General features: G+C 42.4%; 1 protein-coding gene across 1 annotated transcript in view; it reads right to left on the reverse strand.

Annotated features, from left to right (window-relative positions):
- The window catches only part of BRD7 (bromodomain containing 7), a gene marked incomplete in the record, with an annotated part of 891,907 nt that overhangs the window by 284,290 nt on the left and 586,922 nt on the right, over window positions 1-20,695 (reverse strand). The window contains 1 exon segment of the mRNA XM_044081983.1: window positions 6,421-6,525. Coding sequence (XP_043937918.1) covers window positions 6,421-6,525 — 105 coding nt within the window.

Here is a 20,695-nt window from a genome sequence, read left to right on the forward strand (position 1 = left end):
CTGCTATCCATCTGATGTGTTTCTATGTATTAAAGCATCTAAATGAAATACCCCTCCTGCTTGGCATCTATGTTAAACAGGGCCAAGCGACATGGTGTCAAAAGCGGCGTATCTAATGGGCATGAAGTTAGAGGCGGCATTGCTAAAACGACTTAAGGCACTTGCTTGGAATTGGTAGAATATACAAGAATGAATCATTCCCTCAATTTGCATACTTCACAAAACAGGTAAGAAACAAATTTCAGATATTAAAACTTGCTCAGCACTATTTCTTATTTGCAAAATATGAAACGAGGCATACAGAACATTTTAAATGATATCCACACATACAGATATGTATAATATTGATATAAATATTCAAATTACTACAGAAAATGTTTGAAATGAAGTCTAAATTGCATAAAATAAACAAAATAAGGGGAAACTACCACATTTTCGCAAAGCATGTACTTTCATTTAAAGATATCAGAGTTATCAGAAGTGTATAAAGTGTTTGCATGTTTGTGCAGTATTACAGTAAAGTCATTTTGCAAAAGTACAGCCATTACAGGGCATATTTCTCAGAATACAGCCATTTTAGAGGATATTTCGCAAAGTACAGCATTTCAAAGAGTTTGTGCATTTGAATGTTATTACAAGTTCACAGAACAGTTTGCTTGTACATAATTACAAGGGCCATATTTTTAGTGTGCTTGTATGTACTTTGTAGGCATGGCAGATGGATTTCGAAAACCCAGTGTTTTTTGTGTTGGGCAGTAATATTGCTGAGAACTGGAGAGTATTTGAGCAAGAGTACATTTTCACACAGGCTGCATTTTCTGATAAAGATTACCACACACAGGCATTTATTCTGCTTAATTTAGCTGGGTCAGAAGCTATAGAAAGGGAACATTCATTTGTGTATGCACCTGTAATCTATACAGGAGAGGGGAAAACCATCATATTGTTGTACCGGTGGAGTCCACGGAGGATCAATAGTGCTTAAATGTAAATTTAGAGAAATGTGCAACCCCCAGACAAATGTTACAATGGAAAGGCACTTATTTTACACAAGGGATCAAAAGCCTGGTGAAACTTTTGCAGCATATACAAGTGACCTGAGAAATAAGGCTAAACGTACAGATTTGGTGATTTACAGGATGAGTTGATAAAAGACAGTCTTGTGTGTGGTACTAAAGATGATGCTGTGAGAAAGATTTCACTTCATGACAGTTATTTAACTTTGAATAAGGCCACTGAAATTTGTCAAATATACGAGCTCACAGAAAAGCACACAAATATGCTTACAAATGAGACTAGCTCTATAAGGCACAGTGATAAAGCTCATATTGATAGTATGCAGCACGTGGTTAAAAGAAACAGGCCCATGCACATGGCAGCAACTGTAACCCCTGCAGCACTCACTGTTAAACTCCAGAACTTTCCAGCAAATTCCAGAGTTCGCACAGTCTCAGTGAAACATAAGAGTGATTCAGCAAACTCAAAGCATGGGCCCAACCTAGTTTCATTGCCTTGTCGGCAAGGTGTGTAAAGCTTGTTGCTTACAGTGGTGAAGAACTTCATACTGAAGGCTCAGTAGTGCTCTCATGTTACTCTGTTGGAAGACGCTACGACTTATTTTATGTGGTGGCATATCTGTCCAATCATCATAAGGGTTTAGAGAGAGTTTGAAAATGGGACTGTCATTTAATAAGGAAGTCCAAGTCAGCTTAAAAGACCACTACTCTAATTTCGCCCAGTACATTCTTTCTACCTATGCTGATCTTTTCGAAAAGAAACTTGGCAAACTTCCAGTTGTATACTCCATGGAGTTAGATCCAGAGGTCAGTCTAGTTATCAGGCCAGCACAAAAAGTTCCAATAACCATCCAGGACCAAGTCAAAGGCAAGCTAGATAAAATGGTGCAACAAGGTGTGATTTGTCCAGTTGTAACTCCAACTGAATTGGAATCTTCCGTGGTGATAGCTCATAAGAAAAGCTCAGATGACATCAGAATATGTATTGATCCACAAGATTTGAACAAAGCGCTAAAAAGACCTCACCATCTAATGTGCAGTCAAAGTCGCAGCCTTGATGCCAAATGCCACTGTTTTTCTTATCCTACATGCAAAGGGTCCATTTTGGCAAATTCAGCTTAACAAAAAAATCATCATTGCTCAGTACTTTCAGTACTCTGGCAGGTACATATCTTTGAGAATGCCATTTTGGATAAATTCTTCAAGTGAAGTCTTTCAACGTGCAATGGAGCAAAGTTTTTCTCGGTATCCTCGTGCTGTTACAGTAGACATATTAGTAGAGGTCAAGGTTCAGCAGAACATGACAGAAACCTTAGAAAAGTTCTAGAAAGGGCATGCCAAGTGAATTGTAAGCTCAATCCACAGAAATGCAATTTCAGGCTACAAGAAGTTACTTACGTTGGTAATTTATTTACTAGTTCAGGCCTACGACCAGACCGTTCAAAGCAAACAGCCATTCTCAAGATGCCAGTACCAGATAATGCTCAAGCCCTGTAACGTTTTCTTGGCATGGTCAACTACCTAGGCAAGTTCATTCCAGACTTGAGCCAACTTTCAGCACCGCTTAGAGAGCTGACATGTACAGATGTACCATGGTCTTGGTTAGAGCAACACCAAAGAGCATTCTGAAGTTCTGAAACAGAGAATCGCAAGTCCACCAACTCTCAGATACTATGATGTTCACAAGCCAGTTACACATTCCAGTGATGCTTCGAAACTTGGCCTTGGTGCAGTCATTCTACAAGAGGACCAACTTGTTGCCTATGCATCGAGAACTCTTACCCAAACTGAAATACAATATGCCTGGATCGAGAAAGAGCTTTTGGCAATTGTGTTTGCATGTTCGATCTAAACAAACCACCAACCTCTAGTCACTATCTTGAGAAAGCCTTTGCATTCAGCTCCAGCCAGACTGCAACATATGATGCTAAGATTGCGAAAGTGTAATTTCAATCTTGTTTACAAGAAAGGCAAACTTCTTTATCTTGCTGATACATTATGAAGATCACCCAGAAACATCACAGAACAGCATCAGAATATGAACCTTGATTTTGAAGTCATGGAAGTGTGACATTTTTCTTCCACATGTCTTGAGTTGAGATATTACACAGCCACAGATCCAGTTTTATAAAGGCTCAACCACTTTATCAATCAAGGATGGCCGCAAAGCAATCTAGTTTACCTCAAGAAGTGCAACCTTATTTTCCATACTGACATGAGATTTTGTCTGACAAAGGTATCATTATGAAAGGTCCAAAAGTAACTGTTCCGAAGTCCTAGCAACTAGAGTACATTAATATCTTGCATCGTGGTCATCCAGGAACCAACTCTACCAAAACAAAGGCGAGAGAACTAGTATTTTGGTTTTCTATGTCACAAGACATTAAGAGAGTACTTTCATCTTGTTCCGTGTGTAACAGTGCAAAGACACATCAACAGAAGGAACCACTTCAGCTAAACCAGATTCTGAAACTACCTTGGTCGAAAGTAGCTCACTAAGTTCTGTGGCACGTGCAATAACTGCGTAATGCTATAGTGTGAAGTACTAGCTAGGTAGGAGTTCTAATCCCAGACATGGCAACTGTGAAACATCTTCGAGTGGAATGGTCAACATTATTTGGTATTTCTAGACTCTTACTCCAATTGGTTCGAGATCGACTTACTTCCTAACCTAGCAACCAGTACTGTCATTACTAGGATGAAGCATCATTTTGCTGTTCATGGTAGTCCACACAGTTATTTCTGGCAATGGCACGCAGTTTACAAGCTAATAGTTGAAAAGATTTGCTGAAGAATGGGACTTTACTCCTGCCACAAGTAGCCCTGAGTACCCTCAGTCAAATGGTTTGGCAGAATGTGCAGTTCAAAGTGCAAAATAGTTACTACAGAAGTCAAAACGAATAGTGATGTTTTCCTGAGTTTCTTGAATTTCATAAATGTTCCTCATGATAAACATCTTGGTTCGCCTGCTCAGAGACTTATGTTGGGACAAACCAGAAACACATTACCAATCAGTAGTCAACTGCTGGCTCCACGTGTCAAGAACAACACGTCAGTGAAAACCAATCTGTTAAAGAAACGCATAACCCTGAAGTTCTATTACTATAAAACCAGCAAACCACTAAATCCATTACGAGAAGGAGAAGTGGTAAGGATGCAAACATTGAAAGGTTATGATCGGATTGGTGTTGTGAAGAGTGTTTGCCCAGAGCCAAGACCAAACATTGGGTAATCACAAGGAGCAGTCTTTAGACAGAATTGGAAGCATTTGAGACCGGTGTCCAAGCCTATACCACAGCACATAGCTTGTGAGACTCTGTCTCAGAGTGAGTTGTCCGGTGTTCCAATTCCAGAGGAAGTTCCAGAGGACATTTCTATTCTTGTGACGAATCCAGAAGTTCCTGATACGAGTTGTTCACCGAAGACTTCCCTGTTGCTAAATTCAGTCCAGATTGTTATATTACGAGATACAGTTGCATCTCTAAACCCCGTAACAGATACAAGGCAACCTGCACATGAACACTGTTTTATTTCTAATGACTATAGTAATGCATGTCTAACTGGAATGTTGTTTTTACTAAGGGTAATCTTTTTAAGAGGGAGGATGTAGATCAATGTGTGTGTATGTATCTTTAAGAAGTCATCCAAGGGCTTGCACAAGTGTACAAATACTCAGCACATGCAAGTCTCACTGCCATTTTGTAGTTAGCTGCTGAGATGCAACATGTATGTATGCAAGGTCCGTCTGTTAGCCAGTTTGTATTTTATGATGCTGCTATCCATCCCGATGTGCTTCTATGTATTAAAGCATCTAAACAAAATACTCCGGGGCCTGCTTGTTATCTATGTTGGAGAGGGACAAGCGACAGGTAGTGTAGCCATTATGATAAAGTTGTCATTCCCACCTATTATACATGTCAGTTTTTTGAATATGTATTTTAAACTTTTGTGCTACATGCAGGTTCTAATGTTTGGTAGGCTGATCATTTATACAGTTTTTTCTCATCTCCATTTATAACACATTTTTCACAACTTTTTGTTTTAATGAAAACCATCAAAACAAATATATTTTCAAAATACTACCATCCCCTTTTAGTACAAACACACAAAACTACGTATGCCTTCAAACAATGAAGTTTAGCCCTCCAGACAGGAACAATTTTCCCCAAACAACAGCCGCAACCCACAGCCATTACTTAACTTAAAATTAAAGTTACCCATACTAAAGTGCATGCTACAACCTGTGTTCCCTGTTATGCTGATTGCTGCTTTTTTTTCTTTTATTTCCTTTATTTCAGAGTTTGTAAACTTTTAGAAAGTATTAACTTTTGGCCCTTAAAATAATACACTGGCTATCCTTAGATAAAACTAAATTGTATAGCGTTCTGTTAAATAGTACTAAGGCTGCTAGGCAGGCTCTCTCTCAGTCATTTCCCATAATTTCAAACTTCATATTTCACTGAACTGCTTGCCATTGCACCTTTGTTTTGGATTTCAGACAGCTAGTCTCCATGTAAGTGCAGTCAGTAATGAATCTTTGTAAATTTTACTCAATATACAGCTGCAACCTTCGAGTCCCACGGAATATTTGCTAAAGAAAAACAACCTAATATCTTTGCAGATGTAAGAAACTTGGCATTTTTCAAGGCTTTCATTATTTGTCTTATTTTTCCAGCCTACTTGCTTACAAAATGCTTCTTTTGTCAAGACTTTCTTCTCGTTACTTTTCTTCTATTTCTCGATAGTTTATGTTAATTTTGGCTGCGTTGTTACTTGTCTATCATGTAACGGAATTGCAATTTTAATCCCAACTTTTCTTCCACCAGTCAATTCTGAAATATTTTATCTGTAAGCATTAGACTGTACAAGTGTTTCCTTGGTTATATGTTGCAATTTGTTCTCTTCCTTTTTGCTAAGTATCACCATTACTTTAGATCATATAAATATCCAAAACTTCCCTCAGAGATGATCTACTTGTCAGAGGACTTGTTAAATAAAAGTAAAATCCTGCTGAATGAAACAGACATGAAGACTAGAAATATATTACCAAGTTATGAAACTTATTTTACTGGTTCCACTTTTTTTCTTTTTATTAATCATTTCAAAAACAATAAACATTTATATATTACAATTAAAAAAACAAGGATTCATTAGCCTTGTGGTACTAACCGTTAAAGAAAAGATAAATAAACTGTTGATTAAGCAAGAATAAATTTTATTAATATAATCGCAAATATCCTTTTATATTAAATCCAAAAGTATCTGGTCCAGTGCTACACAGTGACTCAAGGAACCAGCTTTCTCAAGGGTCCCCCAGTTGAACTAAAATGAGCTAAAATTTACTGAGAGGGACTGACATGTCCCACAGACCTATTTTAAGGGTGCTAATTTTGTGGTCACTTACCTGGTGTAACTTTGTTCCTTTTGTCTTCTTTGAAGCCTTGTAATGTGTTCACACCACTCTGCAATTTTCCACTCAGAGCTCCAATCTTTGATGGTGTGTGACCATCTATTAATTAGAATAAATGAATGTGTAAGTACATTGTAAATATTCCTTACTTTTACTGTGCATACAGACGAGTTAACTAATCAGTAAACTAGAGTTCATTGCATTTTCACTAATGTGTTCATTACCCTAAAGTAAGTCTCAGGACTAAGATGTATGAAAGAAAAAGTTACAGCCAATTCATTACATACAGCTAAGCTAAATTATTGCCAGTCACTAACAATTTCCATAAACCACCACTGTTATGCAATACAATCACAATCCATGCATATTGTAATGCAAGATAACTGTCATAGGAAGAAGTGCGGAGGCACTAAATTGAGATGCATAGCAGGCAACACACTTTTGTTTTGCTTTTACCCAAGATGGATTATCTTTTTTCAGACAATGCTTTACTTCAACCAGTCCTAACATATGCTGGTATTAAAGACACTCCATAATGAAAATGCAATAACTACCACAAAGACACACCATAATGAAAATGTAATAACTACCATTTTTAAAAATGATCAAATTGCTCTTCTAATTTCAATAAGATGTGCAGTTTTGTCTGTTTCACCATGTCTAATTTATAAAAATGTTGTGTGGTCCCATCTAAACTAAGACCATAATAAGATGTAATTTATCAATGTTCCTTATTCTATTTTTACTCACACTCAACTAGATTCTTAAGTCTAATATTGCTTACTTTAGCTAATTATCCAATCACAGCCACTCATGCCAATTTCATCAACATCTGTGTTTTTAGTGCTAGGAATTTCAAACAACATCCTAAGAAAACATTGCTTCCCCAATGTAGAGGTCACCAAATTAAGTAAACAGTGACAACTTTACCCCTCCCACCCAAAGGACCAATGACAATACCGGAGGAATGCCAGGCACCCAGCATTACTGTACCAAAGGCTAAAGCTACATGGTCCAATGCCAAGAACCCAGCTTCCATGGGACCGGACAATATCCCTGAATGTGTTCTACATGAACTACAAACTGAACCCGCACCACATCTGTGTGCCCTGTTCAATCACAGTTTCATCTCAGGTTTTGTCTCTACCGAATGGCGCACTGCTACAGTCATCTCTCTCCATAAAGGGGAGCGACTACAGACCCTGGGAATTACGGCCCCATTAGCCTGACAAGTCTGATATGTAAGGCTATGGAGCGCATCATCATGGACCTAATTAACAAGGAAACATGGAATCCCAAACTCTAGAGCCCACCCCCAATTTGGTTTTCTGAAAGGTAGATCATGTCTGCTCAACTTGGTTGACTTCTTTGAGTCAGTCACCAGAGCTGTGGATGAGGGCAAGGCAGTTCATACAGCCTACCTTGACCTGGCCAAAGCCTTTGATACCATTTCCCACTCTGGAATTATTGATAAACTCATCAAACCAGGCATCAACCCCTATATCACTAGGTGGGGTGCAAACTGGCTCGCAGATAGAACCCACAGTGTGAAAGTGGTGGACTCCAAGTCAGACTGCCGACCAGTCACGAGTGGAGTCCCACAGGGATCGGTCCTGGTTCCTCTCCTGTTTGGCATCTACTTCTCAGACGTCCATGCCAACATAGAGAGACTCTGGCTGACCAAGCTTGCAGATGAGTGCAAGCTGGGAGCCATTATTAACTCCCCAAGTGATGTAGACATCCTAGAGAAAGGCCTCACTGACACCAATGACTGGTGTCAAAACCATGGCCTTATGCTTAATACCAAAAAATGAGTCATCATCCCCTTTGGGAAAAACTCAGTTCCCACTAATTATCACATCGATGGGAGCCCACTGAACACTAAAAGGTGTTATATGAGATCTGGGGCCACAGATTGACAGCAACCTCTCCTTCAACCACCACACTGCTACTGTGGTCAGAAAGTCCTTCTATGTGGCACATCTCATTACCAAGGGTTTTGCATCCAGGAAGAAAGCCATCATCTCTCTCTATTCTTCACTCATTAGGCCAATCATCAAGTATAATGCCCCATTTGGGATGTACCTCACTAGACACATGCAACAGCTGGAAAGGCCTCAAAGGTACCTCGTCCTACATGGACAGATTACAAAAACTCCAGCTATTCTCCGTCTCATATCGTCTACTAAGAGGCGATCTCTGCTCGACTTACAAAGCCATGTCTGTCCCAGCTGTTAGGAATGCTACATCTAAAAAAATCCCAATTCCTCCACACCACACGCTCCAGAGACCTAACCTCATTACCACAATCAACAGAACATGCTGGAGGGACAGGTTCATAATCCAGATACTGCCCATGCTCTGGAATAGACTTACTATACATGTCAAGCAGAGAACCTCACTGGCCTTCTTCAAGAGAAATCTTGATGAGTAGATGGGAAACAAAGTTCACCCCAGGGATCACTCCAGTGGCTCTACTTGATAGAGGCACTGGGAACAAAAGTCGGGCAGCATGATGCCAGGGCACTTCTATGGGCTAGGCTTGTAAAGGCTCCAGGGTAATTAGCCTAGTACACACTTATGAAACTACGAACAAACTGTACAATAGAAGGAAGAAACTGTTGCAAAAGAGAGCAAAATCCCATGAGTGGAGGAGCTCCCTGGTCAGCCTCAGTAAGAAGCTGAGATTCCTTATAAGATCCTCCAAAGCTAGCTACGAAAACAAAATCACCACTGATTCTAAGGACAACCACAAAGCATTCTATAGCGATGTCAAGAATCTCAATGGCAACACCCAGATCTGCTCTGAGTTACAGCACAACGGCACAAAAATGACAGAACTAACTGATATTGCCAACATCCTGGCAGACAGTGCTAACTTTACTCCCCTCTCACCCCCTAAAGGGCACACATCTATACAGGAAGAATGCAGAGTCCCTGTAATCACAACTACGCAGGTAAAAGCTGCACTCTCTAAAGCCAAAAACACAGCATCCATGGGACCGGACAACATCCCAGGCTGTGTTTTACATGAACTTCAGAACGAACTGGCTCCCCACCTAAACACCATGTTCAATCATAGCCTCACATCAGGCTGTGTGCCCACTGAATGGAGCACAGCAACAGTTATCCAACTTCACAATGGGGGAGCCACCAATGATCCCTGGAACTATCACCCAATTAGCCTGACGAGCCTGGTCTGCAAGGCCATGGAACGTATCATCATGGAACTCATAAACAAAGACATTGGTAACCTTCAAACTCTGGACCCTACCCAGTTCGGGTTTGTGAAAGGCAGATCATGCCTCCTGAAAGTACAGTTTTGTACCTACCATAAATGTAGATGTTTGAGTGTTCACACTGCTGCAGTCATCACACTTGGGTTATCCTGCCATCAGGCGGTCCCGTAGTTGGCCAGAGTTTCAAAGTCTTGGTCCGGCGTCGGTTGCCGTCGCCTCTTCCCTGACGTCAGTGCGCCGGGGTATATAAGATGCATCCGATGCCATTTTATTCAGTTTTTCTTGCTCCAGATGTCAGGTGCCCCCAAGAAGGTAGGCAATACATATTGCTAATGAAAAATATACATATAAAATGAAAACAATACCTTCAGTTACAAGCAAATAAACCACAAAGGTTGTATAGGATAGAAAGGTGTGGATAAGTCCAGCTAGTTCAGAGGGGATGGAGGGAGAGTAACCTGGACTGCAGCAGTGTGAACACTCGAACATCTACATTTATGGTAGGTACAAAACTGTACTATGTTCATCGTGTTACACTGCTGCAGTCATCACACTTGGGTAGAATCCCAAAGCTAAGGTTGGGTGGCTGGTCTATAAAGAGTTAGGATTGGCTATGAGGCCCTGCAGAACTGCAGTGGCAAATCCTGCTCTGGATTTAGAGTAAAGAGACAAGTGATAATGCTTGGTAAAGGTATGCATTGAACTCCAAGTTGCAGCCTCCAAATTTTCCTTGGTAGGTACTCCTCTGAGAAAGGCTGTTGAAGTGGCTGTGGCCCTGGTGGAATGTGGCCTAATGTTATTAGGGACTGATTTTTCCATGCTGTGTGTAGCAGTAACGAATACAGTGCCCTATCCATTTGGATATAGTCTGCTTTGAGATAGCCTTGCACTGTGATCCTGCAGCATATGCTACAAACAGTTGCTCAGTTTTCCTGAAAGTTTTTGTTTTGTCCAAGTAGAAGCGTAGCTGCCTGTGTATACCCAAAGAGTGCAGAAGTTTCTCCCCTTTATTCTGGGGGTTTGGATAGAAAGTTGGCAAATGGATGGTTTGGTTAAGAGCCACACTAGATACCACCTTTGGCATAATGGTAAGGTTTGTCCGTAAAGAAACCCTGTCCTGATGGAAAATTATAAAAGGTTCCACTGCCATTAATGCCTGTAGCTCTGAGACTCTTCGTGCTGAAGTTACTGCCAGGAGCAGAGCTGTTTTCCATGATAAAAATTTTAGATCAGCTGTATTGGCTGGCTCAAAAGGTGGCAGGGTCAGTTTTTTTCCAAAACAAAATTGAGGTCCCAAGTTGGTGTTGGTTCTCTCCGGGGCGGTCTTATGTTTTTAGCCCCTCTGAGGTACTGCTTTAGCAAGGGATGAGAGAAAGGAGGATCCGTGTTGTAATGTGCTGAAATGGCAGAGGCGTGGATCTTAATTGATGAGAAGGATAGGCCTTTCTCCAGCATCTCAGTTAAGTATTGTAAAATCTGAGGGATGTTTGGGACAAGAGGGTCAAGGCTTTGAGCCTGGTTCCAGGCGCAGAATCTCTTCCATTTTTCTGAGTAAGCTTTCCTGGTGCTAGGCCTCTTGGCCTCCAAAATGACATGCACAACAGCTTTAGAGAGAGGTGTTGTCTGTTTGACTACTGAATCTGCCATGCAGCCAGGTTTAGGGTATTGAGCTGACCATGCAGGATCTGATTGTTTTGTTGAGTCAGAAGGTGTGGAATTTGAGGCAAAATCCATGGTGGGCCTTGAGCGAAGTTCTTTAAGATTGGATACCAGTGCTGGCGTGGCCAGTCTGGAGCAATCAGGATCATCTGTGTTTTTTCTTTGGCTTTTAGGAGTACCTTTGAAAGGAGAGGCAGTGGTGGGAAGGCATAAACTTTTAGGCTTTTCCAGCTGAACGAGAGAGCATCCACTTTCCATGCTTGAGTGTGATTAAGTCCTTGTGCAGAATTTTTGTAGTTGGCAATTCAGTGGGGAGGCAAAAAGATCTATGTCTGGGCATCCCCATTTTTGCATTACCATGCTGAAGATTTGTGGATTCAATTTCCATTCATGAGGGTCCATGATATTTCTGCTTAGATCATCTGCCAGAGTATTTTTCTTTCCTGGCGGGAATTGTGCTTGCAGATGAACTTGATACGTTAGAGCTGTGCTCCACAAGGTCATGGCTTGCCTGCATAGGGGATAAGAATGAGTGCCCCGTTCCTTGTTTATGTACCACATTACTGTGGTGTTGTCTGTCTTTAATAATAATTGCCCTGAAAGTAGAAGGTCCTTGAAAGCTGTTAGGGCATTTTGAACAGCCAGCATCTCTTTCTGATTGATGTGAAGATGCATCTGGTCTGTGGTCCACTTGCCCTGAATGCATTTTCCTGCCACGTGTGCTCCCCCAGGCGTAATCCAAAGCATCTGTTGTTAGAGTCTGCCTGGCTGTGGGTAGGGTAAAAGGCTGACCCTTGTTTAGGTGACATGCCTGTGCCCACCATCGAAACTCCTGTTGTAGGCAGGGAATCATTGGTATTACTGCTTCTAAACTGTGTGAGTGTTGAGTCCAAACACTTTTTAGGTACCACTGTAATTTCCTCATATGCAGTCTGGCATATGGTATTAGCAGTATGCAGGATGCCATGAATCCCAGGGCCTGCAGAATTTTTCTTGCAGGGAGATGGGACTTTTTTGCCAGTAACTGAAAATACTGAGTTAGTTGAATTTGTTTGTCTGGCGTGAGATAAGCCATCTGGGCCGTTGTATTTAAGCTGGCACCCAGGAATATAATCCGTTGTGAGGGTACTAGTTTTGACTTCTTTTCGTTTACTGTGTACCCTAGAAAAATTAGCAACCTTTTTACAAACGCCAGATGCTGTAGAAGAATGTCCTTTGTCTCTGCTTGAATGAGGCAGTCATCCAGGTATGGATATATTTGAATTCCTTTTTCTCTGCAAAATGCAATTACTGGTGCCAGGCACTTTGTAAAGACCCTGGGCGCAGTAGATAAGCCAAAGGGCAGTGCAGAGAATTGGTAGTGCATTGTTCCAGCTTTGAATCTGAGGTATCTTCTGCAATTTTGTCTGATAGGGACATGCAGGTATGCCTCTTTGAGGTCCAGAGTAACAAGCCAAGCCTGCTTGCCCTGCATGGGTAGAAGCTGCTGTAATGTCAGCATTTTGAATTTCGGAATATCCAGGTAAGTGTTTAGAATTGAAAGGTCTAGTATGGGCCTCCAGGCCTTGTCCTTTCTGGGGACCAGGAAGAGTCTTGAGTAAAATCCTTGTCCTTGTTCCTGTTATGGTACTTCTTGTATAGCTCTCATGTCCATGAGGGCTGAAATTTGTTTTTGTGCATCTGCCCATTGATTCTGTGGCAGGTCTGGCATTCCTTTTAGCCTTGGTAAAGTATGAAAGTGGAACCTGTAACCTTGAGACACAATATTCAGAACCCATTTGTCTTGGGTGATTGTTTGCCAGTTTTGAGAAAAAAGTGCTAGTTTTCCCCCCAAGGGGGCTGCCAAAAGGGAAGTGCTTGGCGTACGAAGGGGGAAGTCATTGGGACTGCTTCCTGTAAGGTTGAGACTTGTCCTCACCTCCCTTTGGGGTTGAGGTGCCCCACTGTTGTTGTCTATTAGAGCCTTGGGGTTGAGATCTGCCTCTTGGGCATCTGTATCTGCCTCTCTGTGGCCTGTCTGACACTGGAAAGGACCAAGTCTTTGTTGGACAATTTCTGCTAAATCGAGGTGGCTGTACCTGTAAGAAATCCTTGACTGTTTGCATAGATTTAGCTTTATCCTCCATTTTCTTTAACACCTCTTCTGCCTTAACACCAAACAAGGTATCATGCTGTAAAGGAGCATCCAATAATTTTGCCTTAACATGATCAGGTAAACTCTGTTCTTTTAACCAAGCATGTCTTCGAATCACAGTACCTGTAACTGCGGCTCTACAAGAGGCCTCTAAAGAATCAAAACCACATTGCAGAGTATGTTTTCCCACCTGTTCAACTGCATGCAATAAATCCTGCATTTCTTTACAGTCAGGAGCTTCTGAGCTTGCAAGCATTTTCTGTTTTAACCGAGCCATTAAATGTTGTTTGTACTTAAGCATGTGAAACTGGCAATTTAAAGCCCTTACTGCTAAAGTTGCAGAAGTGTAAACTTCTTCCCCCATCTATCCAAAGCTCTGGAATCTCTGTCAGAGGGTACTGGATTTTTTGCAATGGAAGCCTTAACCCATTTTGGACACTGGGAAATAGTTTCTGGATCAGCAGAAGGGTTTTTATAAAGAAACTTGTGAGAGTCAGGGACTCTATAATACCTATCTGGCTTGGCTGGTGCAGGGGGTAAAGAATCAGGAGATAAGCTGGATTCAGAGAACACATCATCCACAATATCTAGCACAAGCAGAATAGCCAGGGGCCTGTGCTGAGGCAATAAAAGGAAATCCCTGAGCCTTTTCTTGGATTCTGAGTAATCCTGACTTTCCCAATGGAAATGCTCCCTCATGGTATGTAAAGTTTCCCCAAAAGAATAATCCTCAGGAGGAGAAGCTGAAGGGATAGATTCTTCAGCATCAGAGTCCTCACAGGGGAGAGAGAGTATCCCTGGTCTGAAGAGGAATCAGAGGAAATGGAAACCTGATCAGAGGAATCGTAGTCTGTATCCTGCCTAGGCCTTTTCTCAGGAGGGGGATGGGAACCCCTGATCAGAGTAATGAGGTCTGGCCATTTTAAGCATCTGTTTCTTAGGCATGGAGGACTGTCCAGGAGAATGTTGTACTTGCTTATTTGCCTTTAATGGTACTTTTGTCTTGGCTGTTGCTTTAATGGTAAGGTGTGAAGGTCTGAAAACACCCTCAGAAGCAGATGCCTGCTCAGTGGCTCCGGACCCATCTGAGGGATTAGTTTCCGTACGCCCAATACCTTGAGTTTCCAGAGGCCTAGTTGTCTCCATGTGGGAGGCGGAGGCGGCCTGTGGCTCTGAGGTAGCGGGTGTCAGGGGCTGCGAAAGCGCCTCACTGAGAACCGGCGACTTGCCTAGAAGAGGTTTCGTCGGTTTTGGACCTCGGATGCCTGTCTTTATCCTTGTCTTTGCGTTTTTTCGGAATTGCAGTCGTCGGTTGATCCGACGGCATAGCATAATTGAACCTTCGGCCAAAGTAGTGCAAAGCAAAATCAAAACGTCTTTTTATAGTGCGTTTGTTAAATCTAGCACAAAACCGACAACTGGTGACGTCGTGATCAGGGCCTAGGCATGGAATACAGTAAGAGTGGAAGTCCTTATGATGTATTTGCTTCCCACAAGAAATACAATTATTAACTTTTTCTGACATCGGTCTGAGGCAAGAAAAAAGTTTCCCCAACGGGGTACTTAGCTTTATTGAAGACTTCGGATCTGAAATTCGACTTCGAAAATCTCAGGAGTCGGCCGACCGGCACTTGCGAACTGCTTCTACTTCAGGCACCACGCGGCAAGAAAGACTGGAGAAAATTGTGTCGGATGCATCTTATATACCCCTGGTGCACTGAAGTCAGGGAAGAGGTGACAGCAACAGACGCCGTACCAAGACTTTGGAACTCTGGCCGACTACGGGAACGCCTGACGGCAGGAAAACAAAAGTGTGATGACTGCAGCAGTGTAACACGAACATCCTGATCTACTTCTTTGAGGCAGTCACCAAAGCCGTAGACGAGGGTAAGGTGGTTCACACAGCCTATCTTGACCTAGCCAAGGCTTTTGACACCATCCCCCATTCTGGAATTACAGCTAAACTCACTAAACTAGAAATAAATCCCTATGTCACAAGATGGGTTGCCAACTGGCTCTCTGACAGAACCCACACTGTAAAGGTTGCAGACACCAAATCTGACTTCAAACCAGTGACAAGTAGAGTACCACAGGATTCAGTCCTGGGACCGCTCCTGTTTGGTATCTACTTCTCTGAAGTACAAGCTAATACAGAAGGCCTCTGGCTAATGAAGTTTGCAGATGACTGCAAACTAGGAGCCATAGTAGAGTCCCCAAATGATGTGAACATCCTACAGAAGGGGCTTCACTGAGTCAGATGCCTGGTGTCAGAGCCATAGCCTCAAGCTCAATGCCAAAAAGTGCACTGTCATCCCCTTTGGTAAAAACTCTGTACCCCTGAAGTACCACATGAGCAGCAGTCTACTTAACACCAAATGTGTGATAAGAGACCTTGGGACCCAGGTGGACAGTAGTCTCTCCTTTGATAATCACATTGCCACAGTAGTCAGGAAGTCAGTCTATGTGGCACACCATCACAAAAGGGTTCTCATCCAGGAAAAAAGAGGTCACTGTTCCCCTCTACTCAACACTCATTAGCCATTATAGAGTACAATGCCCCTTGTGGAATGTACCTCACAAGACATCTGCAGCAGCTGGAAAGGCCACAGAAGTACCTCACAAAGAGGATTACTGGCCTCAAACAGATGTCCTACACTGACTGTCTCAAAAAAACTCCAGCTTTACTCTGTAGCATATTGCCTACTCCGAGGCAATCTCTGCCTAACATATAAAGCTATGTCAAACCCAGAGCTGTTGGACATGCTACACCTAAAGAAATCCCAAGCCTTCCGAGCTACACGCTTTAGGGACCTAAAACAGTAAATAGGACATACTGGGGGGACAGATTCCTGACCCAGGGACTTCCCATACTCTGGAACAAACTACCTATCTATATCAAACAAAGCTCCTCACTAGCATTCAAGAAAAATCTTGATGAGTGGATGGGAAATAGGAAATACACCCTGGGGATCGCTTCTGTGGCTCTGCTCGACAGTGGCACAGGAAAATAACTTTCTTGGGTGGCGTAAGCCAGGGAACCTTGTTGGCTAGGCTTACTTAGGCCCTTAGGCCGATAGCCTAGTACCTATCTATGAACAATAGTGCCCAACAGTGTGTGTGTGTGTGTGTGTGTGTGTGTGTGTGTGTGTGTGTGTGTTAATGTATAATTAACACCTATCCAGGGATTTATGAGGCTTGACACCACAGGTTACCAGTCTTTGTTGTGGAATTGGCTAACTGCTAATAAACTGATTATAAACACCAGTAAGACCAATATCATGCTTTTTGGCACCACACAACACTCTTCAGTAATGCTACCAATGTCTATCATAGACACTTGTAGTACACCTCTGTTAGTTACCACATGTTAGAGATATTAGGCTTTGCTTTAGATCTAAATTTGAATTTTACCACCCACGTTGAAATAAGTTAAACAAAATATAAATACTTACCAAAATGACGGATCCATGTTGCCTTCTTCTATCCATCTCAACAAGTGGCTATATTGGATTAAATGGATGCAAGGCTGTAAGCTAAACGTTGGGTCTTAACCTTAAACTCCTCCCCTCTCTCATAATACACTGCCACCCCTACTTTCCTCATATCGAGTTTGCCCTCAAGTATGTGACTATCAATTGTGAAGTAAAAAACACTATTAATGAACACACTGCTGTAACCACAAACAGCAATCAAATGAATGAAACCAAGCAAGGTTCCAAGATGATGCACTGCACTGTGGTCCAGTAGGAGCCATAAAGCAGTGACAATCTGGTGGGAAGATGGCAGGTGGGAATGTTGAGATGGACAGAAGATGACAACATGGATCTATCATTATGATCACTACATGACTTTCGCATCTGATGTTGTCTTTCCTCTTTGCCTCAACAAGTGGGACACAGGACCCAGCTAGAAAACCCCTGAAAGGCACTATGAAAGGGATATTCCAGAGAATGGGAGAATCAAGGGAAGCTCTGGACCTCGATTATAGATCAATCTTGTGATAAGAAAAAAAAAAGTTATGTATTGTAGACCCATGTAGCTGCTACACAATTAATAGAAATATGGTTAAAAACAGTTTGTGGAGGTCGTGACCATCAATGTAGAATATGCCTTTGGTTTAAAGGGCAGTGACAATACACTGGCCTTATAAACAAAGGTAATACAATCCAATAACCATCTGGGTTATTTAACTTTAGACACATCGGAACCTAATTTAGCCTTAGAAAAAAGTGTTGCACACTCTTCCTTAAGTCTTTTGTATGTGTAAATAAAAATGAAGTTGACTGTGAACATCCAAGGAGTGAAGCAAATAGTCACCTTTATTTGAAACATTTGGAAAGACCAACAGGTGTGTATAACCTGGTTAAGGTTAGTCTCTGAAGCCACTTTGGGAATGAAGGCAGTGTTGGTCCCGAGGAAAACTCTATCCTTTTGGAAAAGTAAATATGAAGGCTTACATGACAAGGCCTGTAATTCTGAAATTCTCCTAGCTGATGTTACCATGAGAAATAAGAAGTTATGTACTCACCATAACGTCCCATGTAAGTTGTTCCATCTCTCCTTCATTCTTTACTGATGGGTACAGAGCCGATCCATCGGCTCCGATATGGCCGTCTGCAAAGCTCAAGGTTTACCAGTAGCTCGAGACCAAGCCCCTTATCCCATGATGCACTGCTGGAATTACCTCAGATCTTGTTTGCTGCGTATACTATATCCATATAAGAGAACTACCCTCCCATAGAGAGAAAGAAGAATTGAGCAGCCAGGATGAGACCAGCCTCTAGGTCAACTATCAGCCAGGTGGGGGATGGAGGGAGGGATTTAAGAATGAAGGCGAGATGGAATAACTCACATGGTACGTTACGGTGAGTACATAACATCTTAATGTGAAGTTGTTCAATCTTGCCATTCATTCTTTACTGATGGGTAGCGTCCCTAGCACCTTCAATCTCAGGGGGCTCATGGAAGTACATTCTTCAGGACTGTAAACCCAAAGAAAGCCCTGTCCCTGGAGGCCTTATCAACTTTGTAATGTGTGAAAGGTATGAGGTTTAGACCAAGTGGCTGCAGCACAAATGTTATCAAAGGGCAATTTGGCTTGGAATGTAGAAGATGTAGAAACTGCTCTGGTAGAGTGAGCTTTAATCTTGTGCAATAAGGGCATATTAGCAGCTGAATAAACAAAAGTGATACAATCAGATAGCCATTTTGAAAGCGTTGTTTTCTGGCTTCAGAGAAAGACACAAAGAGCTGGTCTGATGTTCTGTCCAAATAACACCTGAGCTGTCTGTGAACGTCAAGTTTGTGCAGCATATACTCAAGTTTATTGGAATGGTTAGGGAAAAAGACTGGCAACTCAATGACTTGGTTGATATTAGATTTCGAACAAACTTTGGGCAAAAAGGAGGGGTTTGTCCTAAGAGATACTCTGTCAGCATGAAAAACATGAAAAATCAAATAAGCAGGGCTGACAGATAAGGTTTGAAGTTTTGACACACTGCGGGCAGAAGTAATAGCTACCAGAAACATGGTTTTCCATCATAAAAATTTGAGATCACAGGATGATGCTGGTTCAAATGGGGGTAGAATTACAGGAGACAGCATAAAGTTCAGATCCCAAGGAGAATAAGGAGTTTTCATTGGAGGTCTCGTGTGAAAGGTTCCTTTAAGAAAGGCCTTGGACAACTTGTGGAACATTATGTTTAGCCCATCCACTCCGAGATGAAAGTTAGATATAGCAGCCAACTGGACCCGAACTGTAGCAGCTGCAGCTCCTTCATTAAAAATCATAGTCAAGAATTCTAATATGGACGTCAAGGGGGCTTGATAAGGATCAATGTCCTGCTTAGAAGCCCATATGGAAAATCTCTTCCACTTACTAAGATATAATCTTCTGGTGGGCGGCTTATGGGAAGACAAAAGATCTGCCTTGTCTCATTAGAAAGGTTGTGAAGCCTGGCTATGAGAGGAACTGGAGCAGCCAAGCTGTTAGCTTCAGTGACTGCAAGGAAGGATAGAGGTCCCCTGACAGATGTGTCAGAAAGTCCTGAACTGGGTCCAGAATCCACGGATCCTCCAAGAGATGATGATGAAGAAATGGGAACCAAATTTGCCGAGGCCAAGGAGAGGCTATAAGAATGATGAAGAAATGGGAACCAAATTTGCCAAGGCCAAGGAGAGGCTATAAGAATGATGGTTCTTCCCAGCGACTTTGCTTTCTGTAGAAGTCTGGGTATTAGCGGGATTGGAGGGAATGCATAGAGGAGACCCCGGGGCCAATCGTGTACCAGTGCGTCTCTCGGGGGTTCTCCTGGAGGGGGAATCAGGGCAAAGTAGCTTCTGCATTTCGTGTTGATGTGACTGGCAAAAAGATTGCAGCAAGGCTGGCCCTATTTGTGGAAAATCCTGTCCGCAATCTCTTGCTTGAGGTACCACTCGTGCGGCAACAGGACTGCCCTGCTCAGTTTGTCTGCTATCATGTTGAATCTCCCCAGAATGTCCGTTGCCAACAGAAAGCGCTGGGAGGAGACAGACCACTGCCAAACTCTGAGGGCTTCTCGGCAAAGGGGGTAAGACTTGGTCCCGACTTGCTTGCTCAAGTACGAGACTGCTAACATATTGTCTGTCTGAACTGCAATCGTCCCTAGAGGAAGAGTCCTGGAAGTACTGCAATGCCAGAAGTACTGCTCTCATCTCCAGGACATTGATATGCAGATGTGACTCTTGATCCGTCCATGTGTCTTGGGCAGTCTTTCCCTGAAAATGCCCCACCCTATCAGGGAAGCGTCTGTGGTCACAGTGGCTAATGGAGGGTGTAGTACAAAGGGCATCCTATGGTTACATGAAGAGACGTCAACCACCACTGGAGATCTCTCTTGCAAGAGTTCGTAATTAAAATCATGTGATTCATTGGAAGTTCCTGATAAGACCATAGAGTAAACAGCAGCCATTGAAGAATCCGCATATGCATCCTTGTTAATGGTAGGGCCAAGATCGCTGCAGTCATCAAACCCAATACTTTTAAAACTTCTACGGCTGGTCCTCTGTCTTTCAATACCAATGAGCTGACATGCTGGCGAAGAAGAAAGACCCTCTAGATTGGTAGTCGTAGAGTGGTGAGAGCCAGAACAAAACTAAATGAAATGAATGGAACCAGCAAGCAACAGTCCACGCCAGCTACAATTCAAAAGATTAAGCGCTTTCGTCAGCTCAATCACCTGACTTCTTCAGAATAATT

Source organism: Protopterus annectens, chromosome 8.part1, assembly GCF_019279795.1.
Source record: "Protopterus annectens isolate FY-2018-M chromosome 8.part1, PAN1.0, whole genome shotgun sequence".
Classification (NCBI taxonomy): Eukaryota; Metazoa; Chordata; order Ceratodontiformes; family Protopteridae; genus Protopterus; species Protopterus annectens.